This window comes from Aspergillus sydowii (genome assembly GCF_001890705.1).
Source record: "Aspergillus sydowii CBS 593.65 unplaced genomic scaffold ASPSYscaffold_4, whole genome shotgun sequence".
In the NCBI taxonomy this organism is placed as follows: Eukaryota; Fungi; Ascomycota; class Eurotiomycetes; order Eurotiales; family Aspergillaceae; genus Aspergillus; species Aspergillus sydowii.
Window position 1 is genome coordinate 459,044 of NW_024467862.1, and position 27,948 is coordinate 486,991.

The 27,948-nt window shown below is 50.5% G+C and overlaps 10 protein-coding genes across 10 annotated transcripts; 5 read left to right on the forward strand and 5 right to left on the reverse strand.

Annotated features, from left to right (window-relative positions):
• Positions 1–90: 90 nt before the first annotated feature.
• On the forward strand, positions 91–4,266 carry ASPSYDRAFT_43817 (putative histone acetyltransferase). Its single transcript, XM_040846736.1, has 5 exons — positions 91–214; positions 310–1,040; positions 1,104–1,183; positions 1,271–1,318; positions 1,377–4,266. Exons 2-5 carry the CDS (start codon positions 571–573, stop codon positions 3,980–3,982), a joined length of 3,204 nt encoding a protein of 1,067 aa, XP_040703271.1. The 5' UTR covers positions 91–214; positions 310–570; the 3' UTR covers positions 3,983–4,266.
• Positions 4,267–4,420: 154 nt separating this feature from the next.
• Positions 4,421–5,961, reverse strand: ASPSYDRAFT_43818 (deubiquitinase OTU2). Its single transcript, XM_040846737.1, has one exon. The coding sequence runs from the start codon at positions 5,659–5,661 to the stop codon at positions 4,678–4,680; it is 984 nt and encodes a 327-aa protein (XP_040703272.1). The 5' UTR covers positions 5,662–5,961; the 3' UTR covers positions 4,421–4,677.
• Positions 5,962–6,174: 213 nt separating this feature from the next.
• Positions 6,175–7,400, forward strand: ASPSYDRAFT_43819 (short chain dehydrogenase/reductase family). The gene is made up of 4 exons (XM_040846738.1): positions 6,175–6,333; positions 6,405–6,639; positions 6,721–7,024; positions 7,079–7,400. The coding sequence occupies exons 1-4, from the start codon at positions 6,304–6,306 to the stop codon at positions 7,296–7,298; spliced, it is 789 nt and encodes a 262-aa protein (XP_040703273.1). The 5' UTR covers positions 6,175–6,303; the 3' UTR covers positions 7,299–7,400.
• Positions 7,401–9,087: 1,687 nt separating this feature from the next.
• ASPSYDRAFT_149568 (alpha,alpha-trehalase) lies at positions 9,088–11,562 on the forward strand (the record flags this gene model as incomplete). The annotated part of the gene is made up of 5 exons (XM_040841922.1): positions 9,088–9,231; positions 9,297–9,369; positions 9,437–9,558; positions 9,617–11,358; positions 11,424–11,562. The coding sequence occupies 5 exons, from the start codon at positions 9,088–9,090 to the stop codon at positions 11,560–11,562; spliced, it is 2,220 nt and encodes a 739-aa protein (XP_040703274.1).
• Positions 11,563–13,230: 1,668 nt separating this feature from the next.
• On the forward strand, positions 13,231–15,082 carry ASPSYDRAFT_57057 (isocitrate lyase 1; the record flags this gene model as incomplete). Its single annotated transcript, XM_040849315.1, has 5 exons — positions 13,231–13,434; positions 13,490–13,645; positions 13,721–14,045; positions 14,103–14,655; positions 14,722–15,082. 5 exons carry the CDS (start codon positions 13,231–13,233, stop codon positions 15,080–15,082), a joined length of 1,599 nt encoding a protein of 532 aa, XP_040703275.1.
• A 425-nt stretch (positions 15,083–15,507) lies between these two features.
• On the reverse strand, positions 15,508–17,539 carry ASPSYDRAFT_67612 (uncharacterized protein; the record flags this gene model as incomplete). Its single annotated transcript, XM_040850408.1, has 3 exons — positions 16,800–17,539; positions 16,476–16,747; positions 15,508–16,420 (listed from the first exon to the last, which is right to left on the reverse strand). The coding sequence occupies exons 1-3, from the start codon at positions 17,433–17,435 to the stop codon at positions 15,508–15,510; spliced, it is 1,821 nt and encodes a 606-aa protein (XP_040703276.1). The 5' UTR covers positions 17,436–17,539.
• Positions 17,540–17,964: 425 nt separating this feature from the next.
• On the reverse strand, positions 17,965–18,894 carry ASPSYDRAFT_88392 (putative thiol methyltransferase; the record flags this gene model as incomplete). The annotated part of the gene is made up of 2 exons (XM_040851999.1): positions 17,965–18,321; positions 18,397–18,894. 2 exons carry the CDS (start codon positions 18,892–18,894, stop codon positions 17,965–17,967), a joined length of 855 nt encoding a protein of 284 aa, XP_040703277.1.
• A 362-nt stretch (positions 18,895–19,256) lies between these two features.
• On the reverse strand, positions 19,257–20,032 carry ASPSYDRAFT_148925 (putative SNF7 family protein (Cta1); the record flags this gene model as incomplete). The annotated part of the gene is made up of 2 exons (XM_040841851.1): positions 19,257–19,835; positions 19,967–20,032. The coding sequence occupies 2 exons, from the start codon at positions 20,030–20,032 to the stop codon at positions 19,257–19,259; spliced, it is 645 nt and encodes a 214-aa protein (XP_040703278.1).
• A 1,269-nt stretch (positions 20,033–21,301) lies between these two features.
• ASPSYDRAFT_867012 (uncharacterized protein) lies at positions 21,302–25,388 on the forward strand. Its single transcript, XM_040851714.1, has 4 exons — positions 21,302–22,102; positions 22,154–23,539; positions 23,592–24,251; positions 24,511–25,388. The coding sequence occupies exons 1-4, from the start codon at positions 21,398–21,400 to the stop codon at positions 25,135–25,137; spliced, it is 3,378 nt and encodes a 1,125-aa protein (XP_040703279.1). The 5' UTR covers positions 21,302–21,397; the 3' UTR covers positions 25,138–25,388.
• Positions 25,389–25,535: 147 nt separating this feature from the next.
• Positions 25,536–27,932, reverse strand: ASPSYDRAFT_67616 (SET domain protein; the record flags this gene model as incomplete). The annotated part of the gene is made up of 4 exons (XM_040850409.1): positions 25,536–26,936; positions 26,987–27,246; positions 27,299–27,841; positions 27,895–27,932. 4 exons carry the CDS (start codon positions 27,930–27,932, stop codon positions 25,639–25,641), a joined length of 2,139 nt encoding a protein of 712 aa, XP_040703280.1. The 3' UTR covers positions 25,536–25,638.
• Positions 27,933–27,948: the final 16 nt, after the last annotated feature.

Here is a 27,948-nt window from a genome sequence, read left to right on the forward strand (position 1 = left end):
GAAGTCCCGAAATGGCTTAGCGCACGCGACGGGCGGTCCAGCCGGATGAGTAAGCACCCTCCCCATTCAACCTCACAGGCAGGAGAAGGGGGCAAAGGTGGTCGTCGCCGAGCGCTTTGAATGTTGAAAGGAAACCCTTCGGACAATCGTTGCGCTGCCGATTTACGCGTCTGCTTGTGGCATTTCTAAAGTGGCAGGCCTTTATGCCAGAGAGGTATGTTTTCCGGGCTTGTTTAAACGCGTTCTCTGCCATTGTTCAAACCGTGTCTATCTCGGGCTTCACTAATGATTATTGTCTGGGTTGCGCAGTGATTAGGAAGTGGTATTGTTTATCGAATCGCGTAATCTACAGCTCTGGCGCATATATTAATTGGATACTCCGTGTCCAGAGTCATTCGTTCATGTTCCCAATGCCCGTTTCCTCCCGCACCCGATGATTGAGGACTCACCGAGATTAGTCTCAACTATCGGGCTCGCCACGTTTTACGCCTTGGGATAAACTTAAACGAATATCATAACCATCAAGAGAGCTACTGATTGTCCAAGCTGGCGACTGCGGTCACATACACCATGCCGGCAACCGTGCCGCCGGCCGCCGACCATTCTGAATTGAAAGAGCCGGCAGATAACATTCTGGATAGTGATCAGGATGCTGAGGGTGAGGAGACTGATTTGTATCAAATGGACCAACAGCTCCAGGATGCTGTTCACCGGGCATACTCCGGCGAAGTTGCTGCCGAGGCTGGAACTACCGATTTTGACGAGGATATGGATGCTGAGGGAGAAGTAGACCTCGATATTATTCCGAACGGCGAGGTCGAGGAGGCAGAACCAGTTGGTGCTGTGAAGATTCCAGAAGGGGCCACTTCACCAAACAACGATGACGACGCGGATGCCGAAGAAGACCCGGAGTTTCATGGACAGAGTGAGAGTGAGCGAGATGCATCTAGTTCATCTGAGTCAGATGAGGAATGGGAGGCGGAGAGTAACGGGCGTGCGGAGGTCGAAGCGGATAATAACACGGTGCGTGGGAATTGCATGTAAGTGCCCACAGGCCCCATTTTTCAGGTTTGTGCCAATTTGGACTAACAAAATTGGACCAGATTCTGCAATCAAGACGAAGATAATGATCCAAGCGAGGAGTTTGAAGAATATCTGGGCTGTGCTGTTTGCGGTGATCACTGTAAGTTGATTTGCGGCCCTATCGAAATAAAGACCCATCCAGAACCCCGGGAATTTAGCCGCATTTACTAACTCGGCAACCCGACAGCTCATCGGCAATGTGCTCGCGAAAACAATGCATTGTCGGACGCAGAAGGTATGCAGCTGCAACATTCTATTTTTTATTCTCCGTATAACCTCTAATACTGTCATAGACGCCAATCCTTGGAGATGTCCAACTTGTCTCAGTGAAGACTTGGAGCCCAGCTCTAAGGATGATGATGCCTCGCTGCGGCGCAAAAGTGGCCCTAGAAACATGAGCAAAGAGCTTTTGCCAGCTCACAGTGGCGAGCAAGACTCAAACTTTCATTCTATCTTTAATACCGTGAAAGTTGATGATGAGCTACTGAACAGCTCACGGTCGCTCCGGAAGCGCAAAACCCAATCTGCTGATGCGGAGGAACATATACCATTTCTCCGAAAGCGACAAAGACAGACGCCGGTGCGGGCCGAACGAGCCGAGCGGGCCGATTCGCAAGGTCAAATAAAAGAGGACGGAGATGCCTTGTCACCTGTCCGGACTCGTTCACGCCGCACGCGGAAGGATGACCAAGAAAATTGTCGCGTGGTGTTGAAACAGTTTGGTAAGCTCGTGGTAGCTTTTCAGCTACCTGAAACGAAGCTGGCCAAAATCTTCAATTCGCGCAGTCGTTCCTCGATCAGAAACCGGAAGGTCCCCAAACCCCCTCCAGCCCAAGAGCCCCAGGCTCACTTCGCCCCGATAACACCCGCTTCTTACTTTCCTTCTCTCTATCCCTTCAGTGACCGTGATCTGGAGGAGTCCTCGAAATCTAAACCCTACGGAGGGATTCTCTCTGAGACAGATGCTGAGACTTCCAAAACATTACCGACACAACATGACCGTGAACGGTTTGAAGTTGCTCGGCAAAAGGCCGAAGAAACATGGCAAAGGCGCCTACTAGAAGCCGAAACTAGTGGCGAGACCGTACAACATGCCTCCCAAAAAGTGTCCGGGCCTCCGTCCAGAATCAAGTATATCAATTTTGGCGGTTTCGAGATTGAGACTTGGTACGCGGCCCCGTACCCTGAGGAGTACAGTCGCAACAAAGTGCTCTACATCTGCGAGTTTTGCTTAAAATATATGAATTCCGACTACGTTGCGTGGCGCCATAAACTCAAGTGTCCAGCGAAGCATCCTCCTGGAGACGAGATTTATCGTGAAAGCTCCATCTCGATCTTTGAAGTTGATGGGCGGAAAAATCCCGTTTACTGCCAAAACCTATGCTTACTCGCCAAACTATTCTTGGGCTCTAAAACTCTCTACTATGATGTTGAGCCCTTCCTGTTCTATGTCATGACCGAATTCGATGATCTTGGGTGCCACTTTGTGGGGTATTTCAGCAAAGAAAAGCGTCCCAGTTCGGCAAATAATGTTTCCTGTATTCTTACTCTACCCATACACCAACGGAAAGGTTATGGAAATCTCCTTATCGACTTCTCTTACCTCCTTACACGCATCGAAGGTAAGACAGGCTCCCCGGAGAAGCCTCTTTCCGATATGGGGTTGGTATCTTACCGAAATTACTGGCGGCTTATCCTGTCATACCATCTACGAGATCAAAAGTCTCCGGTTAGCATTGCCGATCTTTCGGAACGAACAGGTATGACGGCGGATGATGTTGTTTCGGGCCTGGAAGCACTACGCGCTCTAGTACGAGATCCTGTTACCAGGACATACGCTCTACGTCTCGATTACAACTACTTTGAGGGCTGTATTCGTAGCTGGGAAAGCAAAGGCTATGTCACACTCAATCCAGACGCACTTGTCTGGACACCTTACATCATGGGCCGGAATAATCAATCGCAATTTGACCGTGCCCCCATACACACCGTCGCGCCGCGTGAGGGGCTCGAGGAAGAAGACGAAGGAAAGGAACTTATCGAAGAAACTTCCAAGCACCTGGAGGCCTCCAAACGGAATAGCCAGCCTGTTACTAACGGAACCGGCGATGCTACAGCAGAGGGACCACTGCCTGAACCGGCAGGTCCACCCTCTACAGCTCTTTTGTCTACTGCCAATGGGGTTCACGATCAGGAGCCGACAGATGTGACAGAAGCCAACGAACAGGCAGAGCCAGAAGCTTCGAACGTCCCCGCTTGGCGGTTTGAAATTTACCCTCCGGTTCAAGCACCGGTCCTCAAGAAGCGTGCTGGCCGCCCCTTCGGGAGCAAATCATACCAAAAAGTTTCCATCACTCCGACTACCACTCGTACCAGCGGCCGCAGCACGCCCCGAAAAGTAGCTTCTATGACAACCATCACTCCCACTGCGAACGAGTCTAGCGTAAGACGGGGTCGGAGTGCGAAACTATTTGATTCTCCTTCAATGGACTCAGCGAGTGTGGCAACCAATGGCTTAGAGGCCGATCAGCTCGACCTTTCCACAGAAACAGGCGCCAACAATGGTCAAGAGGCTGCCCCGCTTGTGGATGATGAGGAAGATCCAGAAAATCAGGCTGTATCTGAGAATCACCTTGATGAGCATGTACCACCAACAACGAACGGAGTGAATGGGCCGAAAGCTGCCGAAGAGCAGCAAGGGCCCGTCACTCCTTCAAAAGGCAAAGACCATGGAGGTAAATCGAAGCTTACGCGGTCTGCGAGTCGAAAATCCGTTGTGGAGAAGATTGAAATGCTCATACCCGCCGAAGACGAGGGAGTTGGCGTCGGCGATGATGCCGGCGACATGCAAGGAAGTGACGTTGATGCGGAGGGTGATGTTGTTATGGATGAGGCATGACACCGTACGGACCGGGTTATGATGTTAAGGAGTACCATTTGGCATTGAAGGGCGTTCTACACATCTAATTTTTCACATCTGTATTCTGTGTTCTCTCGTCTCTGTTGTGCTAAGCAAGGAGTGGGCGGGAATTGGAGTTCTCAATGGTCTGTTTGTCTGGGTTAATGCTTTTTTACTTCTTTATTTAACCTTGGCTGGAGAAAGAATCGTTCTACCATCCTGATAGGGGTCTTCAGTTATCTTAGAACAATGAACTTTGTAAAGATTCGATTAGTATACTCGAAAGATTATCCTATTCTATGTAATCAAAGTTATAGTGCCTGGCCCTAGAACATACAGCTTAATTTGCGAAGGCAGGGTAGTAATAATTGAATATTACCAGCACAGTGACAGTAACAACCATATATATAGTTGAGCGACTGCGAAACGGGTCTTTTATAATGTTGATTTTTTATCTTTGTAGAGATTATACGTGGAATATGCTTCCATTGGGGACTTTGCTTAATTTACAATTTAAGAGGCCAACAATATATAATTTCCTCACGAGACAACGACGGAATAAAGCAGAGTCAGCCAATACAACCACACCCGTTGGCTTTGCTATCATACACAAATAAGATTACTTGAAAAGAATGTCCAAACATCGTCTAGATATTTGGCAAACTGCGTGTGAATTCTTTTATCTAAACAGCTCATTAAGCCTGTGTCGTTAAGGCGTTATAATGCTCTCCAAGTCCATATGTATGCCTGTAGTACGCCAGCCAGACCACTCTTTTTCTCCGCTCTTCCTCATCAGTAAACGTATCCGTATCACCAGACTCAATCTTCTCAATCCTCCCATCGCCTTGTATGACGTTAATGTCCACACCATACGCTCGCGCAATGGCCTGAAGCTCCAATTGCCCTCCCCATTCCGCAGTCAGCTTGATCTTCCTTGTGTATTGCTCCAGGGGTTCCTCCATAAACGGTTCGAAGTCATCTTTATGTTCTGTAATGAAATCCGCCGTCACTGCCCGAACCGCCCTATAACCATCATGCTTGGGCGACGCAACCGTATCCACTCGAGCCTGCGTCGTGGACTGGAGGACGATTCTCTCTGGATCCGGCCTGAGGCCCAGCCCCATTTCATCTAATTGAGTTGCAACCGCAGAGAAGAGGCAATGTCCATCCGGGTTGATGTCCACCTCCTTCAACTTTAACTTCTTGAACACGCCATCCATGACCTCCTTCTCGTCTCCTCGATGATTCGTTTGCTTCGAGGCTTCTTCTTCAGCCTGTGCAGCCTGTGCAGCCTGTTCTGCTGCGCGTCGAGCTAGACGCGCTTTCTGGCGGTTCGGTTTCTTCCCACGGCCAGCCGCTGGGGTTGATGATCCTGACGATTCCGATTCCGGGACATCACCATTCTGTACGGTTTCTGGTTCTGCATCCTTTGACTCCCCATTTATTGTCGTATCATCATTAAGGCTGAGGTCTTCTAGATCGTCGGCAGGTGGTTCGGTCGTCTCGCCGTTCAATTCCGCAATCTCGGCTTGATGGCGCTCAGAGAGCTCCCGTTGCATCCGGTCGCACTCATCGTTGATTCCCCGGCGGGTCTTCTTGGTCGCTGATTTCTTTTTCTGTGTGATGCGTGCTTGCAGGTCCTTTTGTTCTTTGCGGTGTCGGGATTGGAGTTCCTCCATTCTATATGGTGGTGGGGTATAACGGCCTGGGGGAAATGCAGGATGTGGTCCGCCGATTGGGAATTTAAGGAGATGGACGTGTTCGTTAAGGGCAGGTATACGGTACCCTGGCAGAGAAAGAAGTGGTCTATAGCTGTGTGGGTTTAAAATGAAGCTTTGAAACACATAAGACAAGCTGATCTTGAATTAAAACTTCTGCCCCACGAAATGCCACATCTAAATCGGGAATAGCGTCACATTCCCGTTTTGTATGGGGGCCCCCACGATCACGGTGCGCAATTACGTAGACATTTGACAGTCGACTCAGTTGGAACACTCACGGAACAACATTTGTTAGAATCCATATCTGTCAAGTAGTAGATACCATTAGTTTCTAGGTTATTCGGTTCTTTGTCGTTGATTAGTCGTCTGGACTCAGTCGGGGATTCGTCCGCCACAATGGACTAACGTTGTTCCGGGCCATGAGCCTCGGTATCTTTCGCTTCGGGGTGCTCTCGGTTGTCTCGTCTGGCCCGGGGGCGGCCATGTTGAGGAGAACCTCATCTTTGTATATAACTCGCCAATTCACCGTTATAACATACACATTGATACCTAATTTTACATCCAATCTATACTTATTTTCCCCCAAATAGCTATTTTACCATGGATCTCCAGAGCTTATTCGATGTCAAGGTATGCAACCTTCAACTGGGCAGCAATAACCCAGCTAGGTAGCTGTGCAAGTCCGTTAATGTACCTACCAGGGCAAAGTGGTGCTGGTCACTGGTGGAGCCAAAGGCATTGGTCGCATGATCTCCGAAGGATACGTGAGCAACGGAGCCACCGTTTACATTTCGTCCCGCGACGCAAAGGCCTGCGAACAAGCCGTAAATGAGCTCAATGCGCTGGGCAAGGGAAAAGCGCACTCCATCCCCGCCGATTTCTACAAAGAGGAAGACGTCAAGAAGCTCGCTGAGGAGCTTGCCAAGCGTGAAAGCAGTAAGTAGTTACTCTGAAATCATCGGCATCATGCGTCGACTACTCCGCAGAGGACTAACGATGGCCTTTTTACTCTCCTAGAACTCCATGTCCTCGTGAACAACTCTGGATCGAACTGGGGTGCACCCTACGATGAATACCCGTCTGCCGCGTGGACTCGGGTCCTTACGCTTAACCTTCACCGCGTCTTCGACCTCACAAAGCTGGTCACGCCCTTGTTGGAGAAGGCTGCGGCGCCCAACGACCCGGCTAGAATTATCAACATTGGCAGTATTGATGGCCTGAGAGTTCCTGCATTGGAAACCTTCGCCTACAGTGCTAGCAAGGCCGGCCTACATCATATGAGCAGGGTGCTTGCGAACCATCTTGGAAAGAGGAACATCACGTATGTGGTTAAACCGGATTGTTGGACACCCTGGAAAATGCTAACCTGACATAGGTCCAACACGCTTGCCTGCGGGCCATTCCAGAGTAAGATGATGGCCGCTACCTTGAAGAACTTCCGGGAACAGATTGAGTCGAATGTCCCTCTTGGCCGCATCGGTAGCCCCGAAGATGTTGCAGGGGCTTGCTTGTTCTTGAGCAGCCGCGCAGGGGCATATGTGAACGGAGCAACCATCTCGGTGGATGGAGGTAGCCACATAGCTGCGAAGATGTAGTGTATTTTCTTTCAGAAGTATTATATAAACTATTCAGAGTTGCTGATCAATAGTTTCGGGGTGTAATTTTACCTTCAATTGGTTTTTTTTTTCTTAAGGCAGACAGACGCTGTACTGTTTTCTGAGTCGGGAATTTCCGACATCAAAGCTTTACCGTAACCCTCTTCATTCATATTGTGGTCAGGAACACTTTTGAGCTATCGCCGTTCTTTTTTGGTCCACCTACGTACCTTTGTCAGTTAGAGAGACATGCATTTCGATCCTGGCCCTTTTACTTTTAGAAAGAGTCCCCTATCAGCATTCGACGAGATGCTATCTTTATTTGGTTCACCTCAAAGCAGCGCAATGCAGGTCCAAAGGTACTCCTTTCCCTGGGCGATTATAACGCGAATTAGTAAACGTAGATGTTAACTAAGTCACAAGATGTATACTAAGGAGCTCCTCATATTTTCCCTGAACTACCTCGGTCAATGTCATATGGTACTCTTAGAAGATCATGAACCCTTCTGAGCCAGTTTATTTTGCATCTTGTTATAGGGTTCGCGGAAGCCACATCTATATCTAACCATTTCGTGCTCTCGATTTCTTCGAGGCTGTTTCATGCATAGTAAGATATGCTCTATAGGCTATAGTTGGTTGTGCCACAAGGATGTTAAGATGCTGACATATGCGGCGATAATGTTGACCTTAATCTAGGGTACCCTGACGCTACGACATTCTTTAGCGCGCAGTTCTCGACCTTCAGTAAACTCGTGGTCTGTGCGTTGATGGTCCGGGGACGCCATCGTGGACTGCCGGGTCAATTAAACCGTCCTGTGCTGCTTCCCAGCGAACACCTGGTGGGAGATAACCTCATCGATTCTCAACCCGTTCCACTGTACAGGACAAAAAGCTTGAGATGGCCAGAGTACCGGCCCTTTAGGATACGGCGGTATCACGCCCGATAGANAGCTTTTGGTGGCTGGTGTATGAGAGGGGCTTGGCAGGGACGGAATGCCGAGATTTAAGCTTAGCTTTTGATTAAAACGGACATGGATAACAATCCAGAGCCGGGTGCGGATTTCATGTCTTAACGAGTGTCATATGTCACTTCGACCTTTGCGAGAGTCTGGGCGTAGAATTATGGGGATCATCATGGAAGAGGGGTCCGACCATCAAGAAAAGCCTGGAGGTGGGGGGTGGATGCATCATTCTGGGTTCGATAGCGCGGACATATTTAGAAAAGAGCAAAAAAGGCAGTCACGTGGACTCAATCGCCGTGACCGACTTTCAGCCATTCCCCCCCAGTGCGGCACATTATATGAGAGGAGCGGTAGAATTCCAAGTTCTGCGCTCACGATCAATTTCGAATATTCTTCAGCGAAAGCAAGTTGGCTACACTAGAGGCTTTCATTGCTTCAATTATCGTATACAGCAGCATTGTCCACGGTCCAACTGGGTCGAGGTAGGTTATGTCATCACTGGCGGGCCCATGCCGTCATACGTCTGGAGCCAGCTACTTCATACCTGCGATTTCAACATTTATCCTCTATTCAAAAACAAAATAGTGCTACTGTCTTTTCAGAATTGTGCTAAATTGCTTTTAATATCAAGGTTCCCTCTACACCTTCACCAACTCAACATCTGCCACTGATCGTCCTGATATTCGGAAGCTTTATCTGCAGTGTGACTAGCGCGGGGCACAGTACTTTTAACTTGCAGCCCAAAGTTATTCACTGAGCCATTGTCTATTGATATATTTCACCCTTCCTAAATCGATTTTGCCATTGCGAGCGAGCAATCTGGCAGCATGGATGACACACAGCTTCCACCGCGTGTCCCTCAGCATCGACGATCGAGCTCAGGCGGCGATCCTTTCCAGCCCGCCGACATTTATTATGGCGATCCTCAAGCGGTTGAGCGAGTAAAAAACCGTCGCCGTGCTTTCTCTTCGGTACGTCCTATCGTCAAATTTGAGCGCAATGGTAAAGGATTTGCTAACTGGAAGCTGCTTAATAGAGCTTGAAATCATTCAATCGCCAAGACCTCCACGATATGCTGGGCGACCGTAATACAAGACGTGGTAGCATGGGTGCGTACAACTCTGCCGGAATAACGAGGAGATTTTGGGACTTGTGCACTGACTACTCCAATCACAGACCCAACATCTGGCAACCCCCGGAAATTTCTTGTTGACGTCGACGCAACGTTGGAGCATTTACTAGAGCGGGAGGATTCTGACAGAAACCAGCAAATCACCATTGAGGACGTTGGTCCCAAGGTGCGTTTAAATGATCTTAATGATGCATAGCGCAGGTAGTGCTGACTTTTATGCCCAGGTTTTCTCTCTAGGAACAGCAGCGTCCTCTGGCTACAATAAAGTTGACGTTCGAGGCACATATATGTTGTCCAATCTCCTCCAGGAATTAACAATTGCCAAAGATTATGGCCGCAAGCAGATCGTCCTGGATGAGGACCGTCTATCAGAGAACCCGGTTTCTCGACTCTCACGCCTAATCAAAAATTCCTTCTGGAACTCCCTTACTAGGAGAATCGACGGGTCTAATATCGAGGTGGCTGGAAGAGATCCTAAAGATTGGACCGATGATCCTAGGCCACGAATTTACGTCCCGCCTGGAGCTCCCGAACAGCTGGAGTACTACAGACGGATCGCGAAAGAGAGATCTGAACTACGCCTTGAGGTTATAGAGCTGGCGGCCGATATCACACCAGAGTATGTGCGCGATCTTAACCACAAGCCCGGGCTTCTCGCCTTGGCCATGGAGGAAAAGGTTGACCCAACGACCGGGAAGAAAGACTTCTCTGGAGTACCTTTCGTGGTTCCCGGAGGCCGCTTCAATGAATTATACGGTTGGGATAGTTACATGGAGTCTCTGGGACTCCTATCAAGCAACAGAGTTGATCTTGCCAAAGCTATGGTGATCAATTTTTGTTTCTGCATCAAGCACTATGCAAAGATCTTGAATGCCAACCGTACATACTATCTGACGCGCTCCCAACCGCCCTTCCTGACAGACATGGCTTTGCGCGTGTATGACCGTATCAAGAGCGAACCAGGCGCCTTGGACTTTCTTCGGGAGTCTATCTTAGCTGCCATTAAGGAGTACTACAGTGTGTGGATGTCTGAGCCACGTCTCGACCCCGTGTCAGGTCTGTCACGGTACCGCTCGCCAGGTATTGGAGTACCCCCAGAGACAGAGGCGGGCCACTTTATCCATCTGCTTACTCCCTACGCCGAGAAACATGGCATGCAATTCAAGGAGTTTGTTCAAGCATATAACGCTGGCGAAGTCAAGGAGCCAGAGCTGGATGACTACTTCATGCACGACAGAGCAGTCAGAGAATCTGGACATGATACCAGCTACCGTTTGGAGAGAATCTGCGGTCATCTCGCCACGATTGATCTCAACTCTCTTTTATACAAGTACGAGGTTGATATTGCTCGAGTAATCCGGGTCTACTTCAAAGACAAACTTGAGATTCCGGTTGAATTCAGGACACCGGCTACCAAGGATATCCAGAGTGAGTCATCGTCTGTGTGGGATCGCCGCGCACGCAGGAGAAAGATGAGAATGGACACCTATATGTGGAACGAAGAGAAGGGGATGTTCTTCGATTATAACACAGAGACGCAAGAAAGGATGGACTATGAGAGTGCTACTACGCTCTGGGCGATGTGGGCTGGACTTGCAACGCCGCGTCAGGCCTCTGAAATGATACTCAAGGCACTTCCTCGCTTTGAAGAATTCGGCGGAATCGTCTCAGGAACTGAAGAGTCACGCGGTGCCGTAGGCCTTGACCGACCCACTCGGCAGTGGGATTACCCGTACGGATGGGCGCCGCAACAGATGCTCGCGTGGACTGGGTTCTGCCGATACGGATATCAGGAAGATGCCGAGCGACTTGCGTACAAGTGGCTGTACATGATTACAAAAGCGTTTGTTGATTTCAACGGAGTTGTCGTCGAAAAGTACGATGTAACTCGACCTATCGATCCTCACCGAGTTGATGCCGAATATGGCAATCAGGGCGTTGATTTCAAGGGTGCGCCCCGAGAAGGGTATGTCCCCTCCGTTATATTTTCCCTTCGGCACACCGATTTGCTAACTGAGATGTGAAATTTAGGTTCGGTTGGGTCAATGCTAGTTACGTTTACGGCCTGGATATCCTGAATGCCCATCAACGACGGGCTCTCGGGGCAGTTACCCCATGGGAGACGTATAGTAAGGCTCTGTCTTCGCAGGGTGACAGCGTCCTTGGATAGTGGACGCGGCATAGCAACTTCGGAATTGCAATGTCCCGTGATGGTGCTGCTCCTGCTTTACGATTGTGAATGGTCTAGATGGCCTAGAAGAGAGATTTCGGCATTCACTTTTTTTTTTCCCCCTGCTAAAATATCATAGATATATAACCGTTAGTTTAAATATACGATGTGACGTTTGGTTCAAGATGTTGATGTACGGGGTAGCGATATCGCACAAGTTTAGTGGAGCATGCCATCGCCGAGGTCCTTAACAGGCACCGAGTACTGCGTATCGTACTTACCTACCTTATAACACTAAAGCAACAGAAGGAGAACATGAAGCCCGAAATCGGAACTACCTTCCCAATAGACACGTACAACGTATCTAGGTATCAAGTTCCAAGCAAAACTATCCTGTAAAAGCCCAAGATGATAGATCTCGACAATAACACGGGCCGGGACCTCCTTGTTTTCCCGAGGCTGTTCTCGTGGAGCACGCAATGCAGCTGATGATTCGACGGCGAACCGTCTGGGGATGAGACAAAAACCCTCACGCTGCTAGCCTATTGTCAGCCTGGTGCAGGACTAGACCATTAAACCCTGGTACCAACGGCAGCTGATTTCGTCGACTGATAGGCGCTCGGAGCTTCCAAGTGCAGACGCTGGACGGTTGTGCCGAGGTTCGTGCCGTCTTGGGTTAGTGTGGAAGGACGTTAGGGTGGTATGAAATGCCTAGGCTGATACTGAGGGAGACAAGTATGGAGTTGCTTGTCTTGGGGGTTGGCTATGAGACAGGGGAGTTATGTGAGGTATCAAGGGCATCCAAGGAAGGGAATCTACTACCTGGCGAAGGTTGCAGTTCCATTAAGAGCTGTTTAGTGGTGACTGGAGAGCTTCGATGCTGCATGCAGAAGGTGTATATAGATTACATGAATACCGCCATGGGTGAAGCTGATGCGGGTGGATTCGGGCTATCGTATTGTCATGTTCTGTCACGGAGATTGAGCACATGGATTGACGTCACCCTGGAATGTCTCTGATTTGCTTGAAAGACCGACAGGAATGCGCTTCAATCGAAGCTGAAGAAGCCAGAAAGAAATTTCACGGCAATATGGGACAATAACATCAAGGCGTGGACAGCTTCGTCGTCTTGAATATATCCAGTTATCTGGGGACCGGGGGCAAAAACAGAAGCTGTGACGAGTGCCTGAGGCAAAAGGTCCTTTAGACCGAGGATCCTCAGCAGTCTGGATCCTCTTTCCCGAACTACACGGCCACTCACGTACCCGGAATCTGCCAATCTGGCTTGTGAACCTGGGACAATGTGAACCCAATTTCTTGTCTCGCTGTCTCGCAGCTGCGAGTTTTCGCCGGTTGACGATGGGCCGCCGGCGCGCCTGGTCTTCCTGTCTGTCCCGCTGAGCCGAGCGTTTACCGACCAAGAGTCATACTGACCTCGATGCTCTGCTGTGACGCATTGCATATATTTGGGTTCGGATCCCTACTTTTGGCTTGTGATTCTCAAATTTGAAGCTGGTTCTCTTCATAATTCTGCTTCATCCTCTTTACTCCTCTACCCTGTCGCGTGCTCCTCCTTCCCATACGTCGACAGCACTACATTGTACACTATATACTACTAAAAGTTTATATTACTGCCTCTTGTCTATTACGTTGTTGATTATCGCCACCATGGGTTACCTCGAAGATGAAGACAAGAAGTACCTGGAAGAGGTCCAGGCTGTGAAGAACTGGTGGAAGGACTCTCGATGGAGATACACCAAGCGTCCCTTTACTGCTGAGCAAATTGTGGCCAAGCGTGGAAACCTGAAGATTGAATACCCTTCAAATGCTCAGGCTAAGAAGCTGTGGGGGATTGTGGAGCGCAACTTCCAGGTTTGTCTTTTACTTATCCCTCGTCCGTCTTGAATGCAACTAACGCTCTCTGTAGAACAAGGAAGCTAGCTTCACCTATGGCTGTCTCGAGCCCACAATGGTCACTCAGATGGCCAAATACCTTGACACCATCTATGTCTCCGGCTGGCAGAGCTCTTCCACTGCCTCATCGACCGACGAACCCTCCCCCGATCTTGCAGATTACCCTATGGTACGCTCATACTCAGAAACCGATATAGATTAGGGCTTTGGCTAATTCGTTGCTTANAACACTGTGCCCAACAAGGTCAACCAGCTTTTCCTTGCTCAGCTGTTCCACGACCGGAAACAGCGTGAAGAGCGTGTCACCACACCCAGGGATCAGCGTCAAAAGGTTGCCAATGTCGACTACCTGCGCCCTATCATCGCCGATGCCGATACCGGTCACGGTGGTCTTACCGCTGTCATGAAGCTCACCAAGCTGTTCGTTGAGCGTGGTGCTGCTGGTATTCACATTGAGGACCAAGCTCCTGGCACCAAGAAGTGTGGCCACATGGCTGGAAAGGTACTTGTGCCCATCAGCGAACACATCAACCGCCTGGTCGCCATCCGTGCGCAGGCCGACATCATGGGTATGTAGTAACGGGCCTCGGCTAAACGCGGGCCGCATCGGCTAACAAGATCTATAGCAACTGACCTTTTGGCTATTGCTCGTACCGACTCTGAGGCCGCTACCCTCATTACCTCTACCATCGATCACCGCGACCATGCCTTCATCCTTGGCTCGACCAACGCTAACCTCCAGCCCCTCAACGACCTCATGGTCATCGCTGAGCAAGCCGGCAAGAACGGCGCTGAGCTCCAGGCCATTGAAGACGAATGGGTCGCCAAGGCAGGTTTGAAGCTCTTCGGCGACGCCGTTGTCGACGCCATCAACAAGAGCCCCCTTCCCAACAAGCAGGCTCTCATTGAGGAGTTCCGCAAGACCTCCAAGGGCAAGAGCAACTCCGAGGCCCGCGCCATCGCCAAGGGCATCACCGGCACCGACATCTTCTTCGACTGGGACGCTCCCCGTACTCGCGAGGGATACTACCGCTACCAGGGCGGCACCCAGTGCGCCATCAACCGCGCTGTCGCCTACGCTCCCTTCGCGGATCTCATCTGGATGGAGAGCAAGCTCCCCGACTACGCCCAAGCCAAGGAATTTGCCGACGGTGTCCACGCCGTTTGGCCCGAGCAGAAGTAAGCCTCTCACTCACCCTCCTAACCAATCCATTTGAATTTTTTTTGTCTAACAAACCTCATCAGGCTTGCCTACAACCTCTCCCCCTCCTTCAACTGGAAGAAGGCCATGCCCCGCGACGAACAAGAAACCTACATCAAGCGCCTTGGCGCCCTCGGCTACTCCTGGCAATTCATCACCCTGGCCGGTCTGCACACAACTGCCCTCATCACCGACACATTCGCCAAGGCGTACGCAAAGCAGGGCATGCGCGCCTACGGAGAGCTCGTACAGGAACCTGAGATGGCCAATGGCGTCGACGTTGTCACGCATCAGAAATGGAGTGGAGCCAACTACGTCGACAACATGCTCAAGATGGTTACCGGTGGTGTGAGCAGTACGGCGGCTATGGGCAAGGGTGTTACTGAGGATCAGTTCAAGTCATGATTTTTTTGGATCTGATTGCTTGATTGCTTGATCGGTTTATTGAATGATTTGCTGTGATCATTGTTTTAAGATAATCTTTCCCTTATGTATTTTTGTTGTTTTTCTAATTTGGACTGGGAATCAATATATATACCCTTTTAACCATTCGTGTGTTCCATTAACTGTAAATCTTCCACGACCTGGGCCCTACGTAAGTAGTAGATACAGTACGTAAATGCTAAACCTAACAGCAGCCGCCATGGTCGTAGATTGTTGCACCTCTCAACGACCAAGTCTGTTACTCTGTTCTCTGTCTTGCCTTAACTGTACCGCAAGGCTAGTAATACTAGCATGCAAATATTCTATACTACATGGTGACTCATTTTCTACATCGAATACTCCTCCACATATACCCCCGTATTTACAACAAGAAAAGGAAGGTCAACTTAAGCCTTCCCCATCCCTACCAGAACAAGCAAAGCCACATTCATGACAGCGATGACTATCCAGACCAGGACGGCGAAGACGGAGACAATAAAGCCATTGCCCATTTGTACGCCTGCGCCACTGGCACTGGCATCGGGGTCTCCATTCCCCAGAGTCGGTGACTGAGCCTGATCTCGCACAGTCTCCGCCTCTGCAGTACCGCCTGTGTCTGCGTCGATATCGGAATCAGGCATGTCAGGCATCCGATCTGCAGGAACAGTCATGTACCGATTGCGGCAAGTAAAGTAGACAAGCGGGGCGCTGACGAACGGGAGGATAACAGAGAGGACGACCTGGCTCGCTGTGAGAGTTTTATCGAGTCCTTCCCTGCCCACGGCCGCCGCAATAATGATGCTAGGGATGATGCTTATAGATCTGGTGAGGAACCTGCGGAGCCAGGGACGGATGCTCCAGTTGAGCATGCCTTCGGAGACCATTTGACCGGCCATTGTGCAGACGATGCCGGCGGAGAGGCCAGAGAGGAGGAGGGCCAGGGCAAAAACTGTTCCTGCAGCTGGGGCGATAGAAGATGAGAGGAGATCGTAGATGCCGAAGAGGTCTGCATTGGCTGCTGCGGAGGGGGTGTTGTAGAGGGAGGCGCCTGCGACGATGAGGATGGCGCTGTTGACGAAGAGGGCGAAGGTGAATAGGGAGAGGGCGAGTTCGATGATGGAGTATTTCATGCAGCCGCGGATGGCGTGGAGGGTGGGGCGATATTCGACTTCGCCGTTTGTGCTGCCGATGCAGGCGGTTGGGTTGGTGTAGCCGGAAATGACGTCGAATTCTTTGAGACGGGCTTGCACAATGCCGCTCCCAAGGAACATGGAGTGAGGCATTACTGTTGCGCCAAGGATACCACAGCTTTGGTATAGTCTGTTGAATGGTTAGCATGTTTCTGAACGAAGGAGATACGTAGTCCCGGACGTACCCTTTGGATTGAACTATGGCTGAAGATGGAAGATAGCCGCGAAACACTTGTCCAATCGATTGTTCTTGAATCATGGCGAGCTGGATGCAGAAGCATATGACTACGCCCAGGACGAGGGCCATGACGAAGAACTCAAACAATCGGAGACCCCACATCGAGCCGTTTGGTCTATAAAAGATGAGAATGAAGAGAACGTCTGCGATGGTTATGGCGCATCCAGCAACAAGCGGGATATTGAGGAGTAGATTGAGAGATATTGCAGAACCAACAACCTATTTGCAACTGTTAATAAACCTGAAATGAAAGAGCATGCAGCAACCGTACCTCTGCTATATCTGTCGCAACCATAGCTGCCTCTGCGAAGATGTATAAGGTGATCACCAACCATTTGGGGAGGTGTTCCCTGCAATTCTCCGCAAGATTCAGCCCCGTCACTGTCCCGAGCTTTATACATAGCGACTGAAGAAAGATCGCGAATATGTTGGATAGGAGGACAATGAAGAGGAGAGCGTATCGAAATTCCGCACCAGCTGCGACATCGGTGGCATAGTTCCCGGGATCGATATAAGCGACAGCAATCAAGAAACCCGGCCCGATGAAGCGACTGAATTTGACGATACTTTGTATAATACGAGATGAAAAGTAAGATACGGGTATTTTGGGAAGAGACCGGCGAGGCGATTCACTGTTTCTCTCAGGCTGGTGCCCGGAGTATGCAGAGAATGCCCCGCCGGCTGCGTTCGCCTTGGGACCTGGTCCGTCTGTGTCGCGGCCATGAGAAATGCATTCTGTCACTGAAATATTTCCATCACCAATTCCCGAGGTGCGTCCTCTATGCACCTTTGAATTTGCCATCCCATTGAAGTCCTCCCGCGTTGTCGCGTCCGCGTTCAGAGGCGGCGGGTTCTGGTTCCAACCGGGGTGTTGGAGGGTATTGTCGGTCCGCGATGGGCAGTTCATGATAGAAGTTATGATGTCAGGATCATGTAGGAAACAAATGTAAGGTAAGAGATGGGGGCCTCCGAAAACAGCGAAGGCGGGCGGTGTTATATCAAGATTTCGTCAAGAATAAACCGGCGGCGCACGTCAGAAGTGAAGGTTGTGGGCGATGGACTAGTTGCTCTTCCAACGTCCCGATATTGCCCGAATTGCAGGCAACACAATCGGCGCGAAGGTATGATGACACGGAAATGGATTAATCAAAAAGAACTTTTGGTCCACAGAGCAAAAGAAATAAATAACAAGAAGCTCCCAAGTCTGGGGTAAACTGACAGGCGCCAAGAGATGCTCCGGATTAAGCTACAAATAGTCTGCTTGGCAGTCGGCAATGATTGTTCACTTTCATCGGCTGGATCCGCGTTCCAGGTCTCAATGCTCTTGTCTCCCTACATGCGCTAGCATATATAATAAACACTGACTTCGACTATAATGGTCGGCAAGGTGTCATGAAACTAATCATACTGCCGGGCAGCCCCAGCCAACTCTATTGCTACCGACGCCTCCAAATAGAAACTCGGTCCAACACTTCTCCCTGCTCGCTAGTTCCAACATCGTGCGTCTTCGCTGGCTGCCAGTACGCCACTCGTTCTAGACCTTGCTGACTCGGCTCGCGGAGCGGATCGGTCTTACAATACCCTTTCGCATCATATGCGATCTTTTCGCCGGGGTGGCTGAGATGCTCCATGTAGGCCTCAGAAGGCGAAGCATATGGCGGCCCATGCTGCAAGGGGTCTTTATGCCGAGGGAACTCGAGACAGACAAGATTCCCTTTCGGCGAGGGTGCAAGAATCTGGCTGTGTCGCAGAGCCCAAGCTGGGCGCATCGAGGGAGGGAGGGCACAGAAAAACTGGATAGCAGCAGTTAGACCGTGGTTTCTTACATGGAAACCCCAAGCGCTTCCAGTATAAAATACTACACGTACCGTATAATCGTATATGAAATCAAACTGATTCCCCTCCAGTCCTAAGCTCTCCACCCAGTCATTCTCAAAAAAGTCTCCCTGGAGCCAAGTGACCTTTCCCTTCCCAATGGCCGCATCTCTCACGGGGTATTTTTGCTCCGCAGACGCCTCTTCCTTTATACACACCTCAAGCGCGCTCTTGCTATACTCCAGTCCATAGGCATCGTACCCAAAACTAGCGAGAAGGAGGACATCAACCCCCCTCCCACACCCGGGGACTAACGCTTTCTTCCTCCTAGGGGGCGCCCCATCACTAGCGTCATGGAGGGGGCCACCCAGAATAGCTCGCTTAGTGGTAAGGATCTCTTCAAGTGTCGGATTGGGATTGTGCTTGTCCCAAGGAAGAGTGACGTCGTCTCCCCGGGCCCAGAGATCTTCCCAGCCGCTGTGGGGGTTTCCAGCCTCGATGTGCTTGTTCAGCACCTTTTGGACGTCTTCGGGATTGATTTTGCTTGACATGATGTCAATTAAGGACGAGATACTTAGAGGTATCAACTTTTCAAGACCTGTCGTCCGGGGATGTTCGCGAGGTTGACGTGGGGTTGTAGTGGGGAAACACAATGTGAGCCCGCGGACAGCCGGTTGGCCTCTGGAATAGAGTTTCATAGATACAACATCAACACCAGACAGCCAGACAGCCCCCCCTGACGAAGAATAGAAATATGCTACTGTATGAAGATCAAGATGAAGAACCGAGAGGAACAGACAGGAAAATAAGTTTTATGGTCTTTCGCCATGACATAAGCTAATATGAAAAATCCAAACTCCAATGCTCCGGTAATATTGACAAAGAAGTGAAATAGCTTCGGCAATACTCCACGTTAAGTAGTGGCAGGCTCCTTGACCTGGGCCTGCTCCGGGGGCTCGTCAATAAACTGAGGCGGTGCCACCTCATCCTGCATAAAGCTAGGCACGGCGCTTTCACCCATTGAACTCTCAAATAAGTTGTCTTCGCCCAAAGCCTCGAGCTCGGCGTCGAGCTCTGCCTCGTCCACATCCTCGGGAACATCGTATGCCCGAGATATACTTTCGTTAATCTCATTTCCAACTTCCATCAGATCTGCCATTTCATCTTGCATCCGCTCGATCTTGTCTATATCGATGTTTCCGTACTGTTTCTTCAATGTTTTCGTAGTAGTCTTCATGGCGTCAACCGTCGTCATAACATTCTTCAAATTATCCTGCATCATCCCGGCCTGCTCCATGTTCCAGGACTGCTGAGAGAGCTGTTCGCGCTGTGATTCGTACTGTTTCCGGCGTTGTAGGACTTTCAGGGCTTTTTGTTTGATTGCGTTCTTGCCTGGGCCATCGCGCATCTTGGCTAGTTTGGTCTGGTACGACGAAAGCTCGGAATTCAACGCGGCGAGTTTGACATCTATGCTGGCGACACGATTATCGACCTGAGAGAGGATATTAGCCAAAGCGATAGACTGGAGAATGGGGGAGTGCAGATAATAGAAGCACTCCAAAGATGGAAGGCGAATGCGGGGACCGAGGAGCACTTTGGGCCGGGACAGGATGCATCACGTACATTTGAGATGGCGCCCTCCAGTGTGGGCTTTGGAGCCGCATTCTTTGTGCCGAATAGACGATTCATTTTGCGGACGAGAAATGGTGGTGAAAGAGAAGCTGGTGGCAGGCTGGAAGGTGAGCTAGGTAGCCCTTGCAGACGTGACTTCACCGGCGTTGGTACCTGGGGCCGGCTTTCCCTCTTCCAGTAGGTGGGCAGTTTCCCCTAAACCGTGGGAGAGAGCCCGTGCCACCAGGCGCCCATGCCGCTAGGGCAGCACTGGGCACTAGCCCCGATGGGAGCGTCAGTCCTCGCTGCCTGAGGCGCCGTGATACCGTCAAGTGAGCGTAAATAATCCCATGCCAGCGTTGCACGGCAGAAACATCGGCATCATTGAAGCCTCCAAGAATCGAGGAGGATCTGCCGTGGCTTCACAGGCTTGTAAACCGCTTTTAATCTGTTGTAGTTGTTATCTCTTCGACCTATATTAATAATAGTCTCAAGTGCCGCCAGATACCCACTCCCAACTGGCACTGGCACACTGCTCTCCGGACGCACTTGAAACCGATCGGTCGCGGGCCTTCCCCTCGGATCATTCACTCTCCTCCTCGAACCCCCTTGTTATCCTCGCGATATTACTCGAGTCTTTCCCCGCTATTGCGACTGGGCTTGTTGGGTATCTCCGCCCGCTGTCTAGGATCACGGATACCGGCCGATCCAGACACTCTCCAGCACACCACAAACTAGCGACGTGACTTGACTGTCCGCGGGACGTCAGCCAGCCAGCCTTACTTCCTGTCCTCTGCTGTTGGATGACCGCTCTCCCTTCCTTCAAGTGACGGTGAGGTCTCGTGCAGTGCACCAGGGCTCCCAGAGTGATTCGCTTCTCCCGTGAATCCGCCTCTGCTCTCCTTTCCCGTGTGTCGTCGACGGTACGTACCGCTTGTGTGTGCGGTGTTTTCCTCCCCCACGTAATTGTGCCTTTCTATCCTCAGCCGCCTACCCCTGCTCCTCCGCTCACCTAGAACTCAACTGCACAAAACGCCTGGCTTTTGGAGAGTGTCGCGATAGCCTCGTGCTATGTCGCTCCGAGCAATCAAGACCATTGCTGACTGGATTCTTCGTTTGTAGCGCTTGGTCGCTCCGGCAGGGCATAATTTACCGATTACTACCTACGTTTCCTTTACTTCCGAACGTGTGCCTCTCCGTGGCGAATCAGCCCCAAACGCTAGCGTGATATATGAGAACGCCTTCTACACGTGGACGCTTCTAATCTTGTGTATCCCACGAGGGTCCATAGATCGATCCCCCATCCCTTCCCCACCTCTCCACCCTATACCCAATACCCATTGCGCTCGCCGTCATTGAAGCTTGCGTGAGGACGACGGTCGAAAAAGCTAGTGATACCCCATTTCTTTCCATGACTTGTTTTTCCCAGTTATATAATTCAATATGTTCTGGCGCTTTGGGGGATATGCAAGTATCTCCGCTATCGATACCCTCCTGGACAAACCCGATGTCAGCCTCGAAGAGCTGCTAGATGAATCCGAGCTGATCCAGGAGCTGAAGCAACTCAACACCAAACTCATAGAGTATTTACGAGAAGATGACGTCTTAAAGAAGCTTATGGACTATGTGGTCGCTCCTGGCCTAGTGAATGAGGATGAGGACGAAGATGATGATGGCACGTCCGAAAAGGAAGAAGATAAACGGACGAAGGAAGATAAATCCGCACCAGAAGGTGGAGAAGAAGAAGAGGAAGGAAAGAAAAGCGATCCCCTGAAGGGCCTGTTAGATCCAGAAGACTTTGACCGAGCGGAAAAAGAGCGCCTCAAGCGGGCTTATGTTGCGTGTGAGATTCTCTCATCCGAAGTCTGGTCCATCCTGGACTCCACCATGGCCAACCCCGAATATGTGCGAGAATTCTGGGGTTTCATTCGGCGCCCAGCACCCCTCGACTCTATCCAGGCGAGCTACTTCACAAAGGTGAACGAAACCTTATTGGACAAGAAGACAGGGGAGATGCTAGACCTGTTGAAGTCGATGGATGGCATTATCCCAGCGATCCTTCAACATGTCGATAACCCCATGGTTATGGATCTTCTTCTCAAGTTGATCAGCTTGGAAAGAGCTGAGGGTGGTCAGGGAATTGTTGACGTAAGCATACACGGCGCTCGCTCTCACTCGTTATACCTAACAATCATCTAGTGGCTCAAATCACAGGACTTGATACCCAAGTTACTATCTTTCCTATCTGCTGAGTGGCCGGCTTCCGTCCAGACCTCCGCGGGAGATTTTCTAAAAGCTATCATAACGATATCGGCTAACGCAACACAAAACGACCAATCGTGCATTGGCCCCAACAGTCTGACTCGCCAGCTAGTTTCCGTACCATGTGTGGAAAGTCTCGTCAAGGCGATGTTGCAAGGCGGCAACCCCTTGACAGTGGGTGTTGGAATTGTAATTGAAGTTATCCGGAAAAATAACTCCGATTATGATCCGGAGCACTTGAATGCGCCTGATTCGATGCCTTCCATGTACGACCCCATTTATCTTGGTACATTACTTCGGGTGTTCGCCAAACATATACCTGACTTTGTGGCGTTGATTCGGAGTTCAAAACATACCGTCACCGATGGAGGAAAGATGAAGAGCGTTGAACGAGGTCAGTTGAGTTCTGCTTGGGGCGCCAAAATCGAGCCGCTGGGTTTTGATAGATTTAAAACTTGCGAATTGATGGCCGAGTTGCTTCACTGCAGTAACATGGGTCTCTTGAATGAGCCAGGAAGCGATGAATACGTGATGCAAAGGGACGCCGAACGCGAGAGAATTCTAAAAGAAGGCGTATTTGACCAGCATCATGAAGGTAATTCCACGTTTGACGCAAATGACTCTACGGCAGACTTCGCCAGCGCTTCCGTCGGGCCGTACTCCCCTGAGGATTCTCGAGACTTCGAGGGTGCGAATAATACGGGCGATGAAAGCTTCGAAGATGTTACTAGATCGACTGTTCTCGTTGATAAGGAGAAGGACTCGGGAAACAAGGAGGACAAGGCTACCCCGGAATCGTCTTCAAGTGCGCAGGCTGAGCCATCTCCCGAGGAGCAAGCCTCCACTGAAGCGAAAGAAAAAGATTCAACAAATACTACAAAGGGACAAGTATCTGAAACTGCCCAATCTCCAACGGATGAGCTTGCTGCCCAAATCGGTGCAGTGTCCCTGGAAAACACGCCGACTAATGATGAAAATAAGAAGCCCGTGGAGGAAAAGCCTGCCCAATCTTCTGTCCCAGGAGGAGAACCGGTCCCTGCATCAGCACCGATGTCGTCAAATCCCGACGCCGTACCGGCTCCTTTGTTCGCCAACAAGGAGCAGAACCCGGAAGCGGCTGCTTCTACATCGGATACTCCTGGTGACGGTAAACCATCGGAGCCAGCAGACAATGGGTCCGAGCCGTTTCCCGCGCAAGAAACCCAGAACGAAATCCAACCGCCTCTGCATCCGGATATCCAAGTCGATACGGATGGAAAGCCGGTTGTCGGTGACTATCTGAAGATCATGTTCGCGGAAAACCGAGTTGTGCCAACTATACTGGTAAGTCGTCCGCTAATCTAACCTCCGAACACACTGACAGTAACGCTTTCAGGATTTCTTCTTCCGCTTCCCTTGGAATAACTTCCTTCACAACGTTGTCTACGATGTCATCCAGCAAGTGTTCAACGGGCCCATGGACCGTGGATATAATCGAATTCTAGCCATTGATGTTTTCGAAACGGGTAGAATAACGCAAACGATTATCGAAGGCCAGAAGCGGAGTGATGAGACTCAAAAGACCAAGCGCATTCGCCTTGGGTACATGGGCCACCTGACACTCATCGCAGAGGAAGTTGTCAAGTTCAGCGAACGCCATCCTCCCGAACTACTTTCTCCAACGGTCATGGATAATGTGTTAAACCCGGATTGGATAGACTATGTCGAGCAAATCCTTTCCGAGACAAGAGAGCGTGACAATGCAATCCTTGGCGGAGTCCGTCCTGATATATCGATTGGACATCGAGGGGGCATGATGGGCGGCGGGCAGTCCTCAGCGCTGGCTGAAGCTGGATTGAACGGCATGGCCGGAAATTCAAGCTTCCAGGGATTTGACATGGTTAATCAAGGAAGCGTTTCGGGTGGTGCGTTTGGTGTTGGTGGCAATTCGTTGCTCAGTGGGTTTGCAAGCTCGAGCGATGATGATGAAGACGAAGATATGGAGGATCAGGATGACCGACACATAGAACCAGCCTCAGAGAGCGGCACTGAGAATGTAGGTTATGCCCCGTCTGTTGATATTGAGATGCTTGATATTTGAGCGCCCTCTACGTAACGCACTTGCCTGTTGTCGGTCTTTGGGCACAAAATATCTGCTACTCATCTACGCAGTCTGCTCTTGGACTTGGGTGGGTTTCAGAGTTCTTTGTCTCAAGCTGGCCCGCAAATTGACACTGTCCATTCCATAATCCTTTCCCTTTTTCTTTCTTTGTTTCTTTCTTTTTTTCTCAGCTTGCTAACTGAGGTCTAAATAGGCATCAAGCCAGCCCATTCCGATTATTGCCCCACCTCCAGCTCCTCTAAGTCTGGGTCCGTCTCGTGCGCGGCGTCAGCTTGCTGCACGACTCGCCGCCCAAAAGGAGGCGGCTGAGAAAGCCGAGAGTGGTGAAAATGAAGACGAGAAGCAAGGCTCAAGCGAGTTCCAGTGGCCTTCAGATTCCTTTGCCGATCAAGGATTGAACGATGGCCAAGGCCAATCATCAGAGTTCCCACCGGTTGACGCTTCATCGCCAACCTTCCCTGAATCCGGGTTTAGCCCGTCTGACTCGTTTTCCAATGGCTCTTCTGATGAGGGGGACGATTTTGGGGGGTCGAAGCGGCGCAAAGAGCGCATGCCACTTGAGGTCGATGATGACGACGACGACATGGGCGAAATGGTAGCCCCTACGATGGATTCGCATATGTTGGACTCGGATGAAGAGGAAGAGGCCATCCTTAACGAGTCACTAGGGTATCCAGAACTTGGATCTGGGCAGTATAAGAGCTTCCGAAGCTCTCGAATGGGCCATTCTCCATTTGGGGATGATCAGAATGATAGCAGCGACGGGGAGGACGAGGGGCTGGTAGAAATTCTAGTTCCAGGCAAGAAGTCATCTCAGTGACGGATTGATCTAACCTGGAATACTACTGTTTACTTCGCAGCCTCATTTCCGATGAAACTCAAAACTCACGATGATTATGATGATGTACACTATTTGACTGCATGGCATTGTATATCCCAACGCAACGCGACGACAAGGAGCACAAGCGAATACGGCCTGTTGGATAGGTTTAACGGCTCGTTGAGCGGCACTTACTTACCTTACTTGACTTCACTTCGATATTGGTCTGATGCTGAGATGGAAATTATACGATTTAGTGGCGTTTATACATTGCGGTTGCTTTTATTTTCCCTTTCTGGTTTGGTGTCCTCGCTGCCCGATTGCTTGCCCTGCATTTTGCATTTGTCTATGGGGATATAACTGTTCAATGAAAGACTACAGTAGCCTCTGCCTGCAGAGTCTTGTACGATAGTTTATTAGACGAATGAATGTTCTTGCTTGGTTAATTTTTTGGTGCTTTCAACTTACCTATATACGAAGTAGATATACTAGAAGCCAAACTCACTCCTGCGGGATATACAAGCAAGTCTCCGTGGACAACATTACATTGTCACCCGCATGTCCATCCCCAGGTGCCAGCAGCGCGAGCGGATCATCCGGCACCTGCACACATTCCTGCTCCGTCATCATCCATGCCCAACGCACCCAATTCGGAGACAGCCACCAGGTATCCGCATCCCCATGCCACCCGCCGGTATACGGTTCCAACGACTCAAAGAGCTGCGCCTGCCTCTCGCGCAGCTTCTCAATGATCTCATCAAACTCGCTCACCAGACTTTCGTCGTCTTCGTCCTCAAGCGCCCACGCAACGTCACTCGGCGGTGGCAGATAGTGGTCAAGAAGGAAGGAAGCCCAACGTGATAGTCGCGGCGGAAGAAAGCTCTGGCTTTCGCCGATCTTGCCGGATTCCGTACTATCATTATGTTTGTGTCTGTTCGTCGTATGCACAGCCATAACGAAGCAAGCGAAGAGCGGAAACCGGAAGGGCGATGCGCTCTCGTCCATGCCTCTTAGTGCTTCGATGCGGCGCGAGGTAACCGTCAGGATACTTCTGAAGCATTCCTGGGCGGCATTGCGTTCTTCGCCGCCAGGCAGGAGGTCAAGCAGCTCGTTGAATGTGAAGAGCTCGCCACTGTTTAGGAGGATAGATGGCCGCTCCAGGATCCGTACTTGGATGCGGGATTGTACTGGCTCTGGGAACTTGCCCTGCGGGATGCGCGACATGTGCTGGCTGAGAAGGTGTTTTGTCTCCTCCCATCCGCCTTGCAGCCCGTGGCGGCGGGCGCGTTGGAGAGACCAGGCGGCGATGACGAGAGCAGATTCGGAGAGTGTGATCTGGCTCTCTCGGTAGATTTTTGCGTGAGCTTGCTTGAGGTTGTATGGTTGTCTGGGTTCTGGGTCTGTGGATTTCAGTCGAACAATATGGGTGATTAGTTCGATAATGACCTGGCTTATTGCTGCCAGCGCGGTGCGTGAATTTCCGTAAGCATTGGCGATTTGGATTGCGTGCTCTGAGATTTCTAGCGTTTCGAGCTCTCTTTGGTTTGCTGCTAGGACTGAGACAGCGTTGAATAGGGCTGGGGAGAATATTGTGTGTTCCATGGGGGTGTTGGGGGCTAGGAGAGGGTAGAAAATGTTGAAAACGTAGAAAGGATCTTCGTTGTCGTTGTTGGAGTCGGGGAACAGCTGTTTTTGCTGCTCGCGGGCGAAATATAGGGGACTGCCAGGTGGTGCGCGTAAGCCGACAGTTCGATAGTCGCATGGGTTGTTGGCAAGACAGAACCCATAGTTCATCATGACTGTTCTGTCAGCTTAATCGAAGGTGATATTGTAGGTTCGTAGTACATACGCTGTTCATTGTTGCGAGGACCATAGTTGTTCGCAATCTCTTGCTCGCCGCCAACGTCTTCCAGAACGACAAAGTCAACGTTCTCAATGCCGGCGCGCCATTCAACCTTGGCTAATGGTCGGTGGTTTAAGATGTCGATGAAGGGGAGAAGAACTGAGATGTTCTCCTCGGGCACTCCGAATTCGGGGATCACACCGGACAGCACCTTTGCTGAGAACGCACGAGAAACGAATATCGTAGATGCCCATAGATACAGATCCCTTCGGGGATCTATATTAGCAAATTTGCCCAGAATTGAAGTAGCCCACTTACCATGAATAGTTCGAGGCGTCTTGAAATCCAGACTTTTGGAGTTCACTATACGAGCTTTCATATTTGCCCTTCAGCAGAGCAATCTTTTGCTTCCTTGCCTGCACCAGACTTGTCCCCTCCAGCCACTCTAGATCCTCGTCCTCGTTATAATAAGGTAAGGTGGTCAACGAGCCTGGCTGAGGGAGCGTCCGAATATACGGGTGCCAAAAGCCTCCTGCCCCGCGCAAATACTGGCCAATTAAGAAGAAGATTGCTACTTCTTCAGGGCCGACACTTTCAATAAACTGCAAAGGAAATTTGACATCGTGATTAGAAAAACTAGCCTCCCCAGCATCTCTGTCAATCGCGTTGAAATACGACATTGTCGTTGCGATAGGTGTTTTGATGATATGCGTGTTACTGGGCACGCCATTGCTCTTTACCCGTATATGAGTACCACGAGTGTTATCGTGTCCGATATATACATCCTCATGAAGACTGCCGCCGTGGGATTTCATCCATTCTAGTAGCGCTGAGTAGACCTCTAGGCTATTTTCGGCAGGCCTATAGTAATTAGAATCCTGGTCTCACTATAGTTCGATAATTAGGAAACTTACCTTGAAGAAGCCGCACTCCGGTCATGCTGCATAACCATAGTTTACTGCGATGCT

Excerpts from the sequence above, each read along its gene's own strand:
- ASPSYDRAFT_43817 (XM_040846736.1), top strand. The coding sequence starts at position 571 with ATGCCGGCAACCGTGCCGCCGGCCGCCGACCATTCTGAATTGAAAGAG. Across the intron at positions 1,041-1,103 it reads ACGGTGCGTGGGAATTGCAT|ATTCTGCAATCAAGACGAAG; the intron begins GTAAGTGCCCAC and ends AAATTGGACCAG. Across the intron at positions 1,184-1,270 it reads TGCTGTTTGCGGTGATCACT|CTCATCGGCAATGTGCTCGC; the intron begins GTAAGTTGATTT and ends GCAACCCGACAG.
- ASPSYDRAFT_43818 (XM_040846737.1), bottom strand. The coding sequence starts at position 5,661 with ATGGAGGAACTCCAATCCCGACACCGCAAAGAACAAAAGGACCTGCAA.
- ASPSYDRAFT_43819 (XM_040846738.1), top strand. The coding sequence starts at position 6,304 with ATGGATCTCCAGAGCTTATTCGATGTCAAG. Across the intron at positions 6,334-6,404 it reads AGAGCTTATTCGATGTCAAG|GGCAAAGTGGTGCTGGTCAC; the intron begins GTATGCAACCTT and ends TGTACCTACCAG. Across the intron at positions 6,640-6,720 it reads GCTTGCCAAGCGTGAAAGCA|AACTCCATGTCCTCGTGAAC; the intron begins GTAAGTAGTTAC and ends TTACTCTCCTAG.
- ASPSYDRAFT_867012 (XM_040851714.1), top strand. The coding sequence starts at position 21,398 with ATGTTCTGGCGCTTTGGGGGATATGCAAGTATCTCCGCTATCGATACC. Across the intron at positions 23,540-23,591 it reads GAGTTGTGCCAACTATACTG|GATTTCTTCTTCCGCTTCCC; the intron begins GTAAGTCGTCCG and ends TAACGCTTTCAG. Across the intron at positions 24,252-24,510 it reads CAGAGAGCGGCACTGAGAAT|GCATCAAGCCAGCCCATTCC; the intron begins GTAGGTTATGCC and ends AGGTCTAAATAG.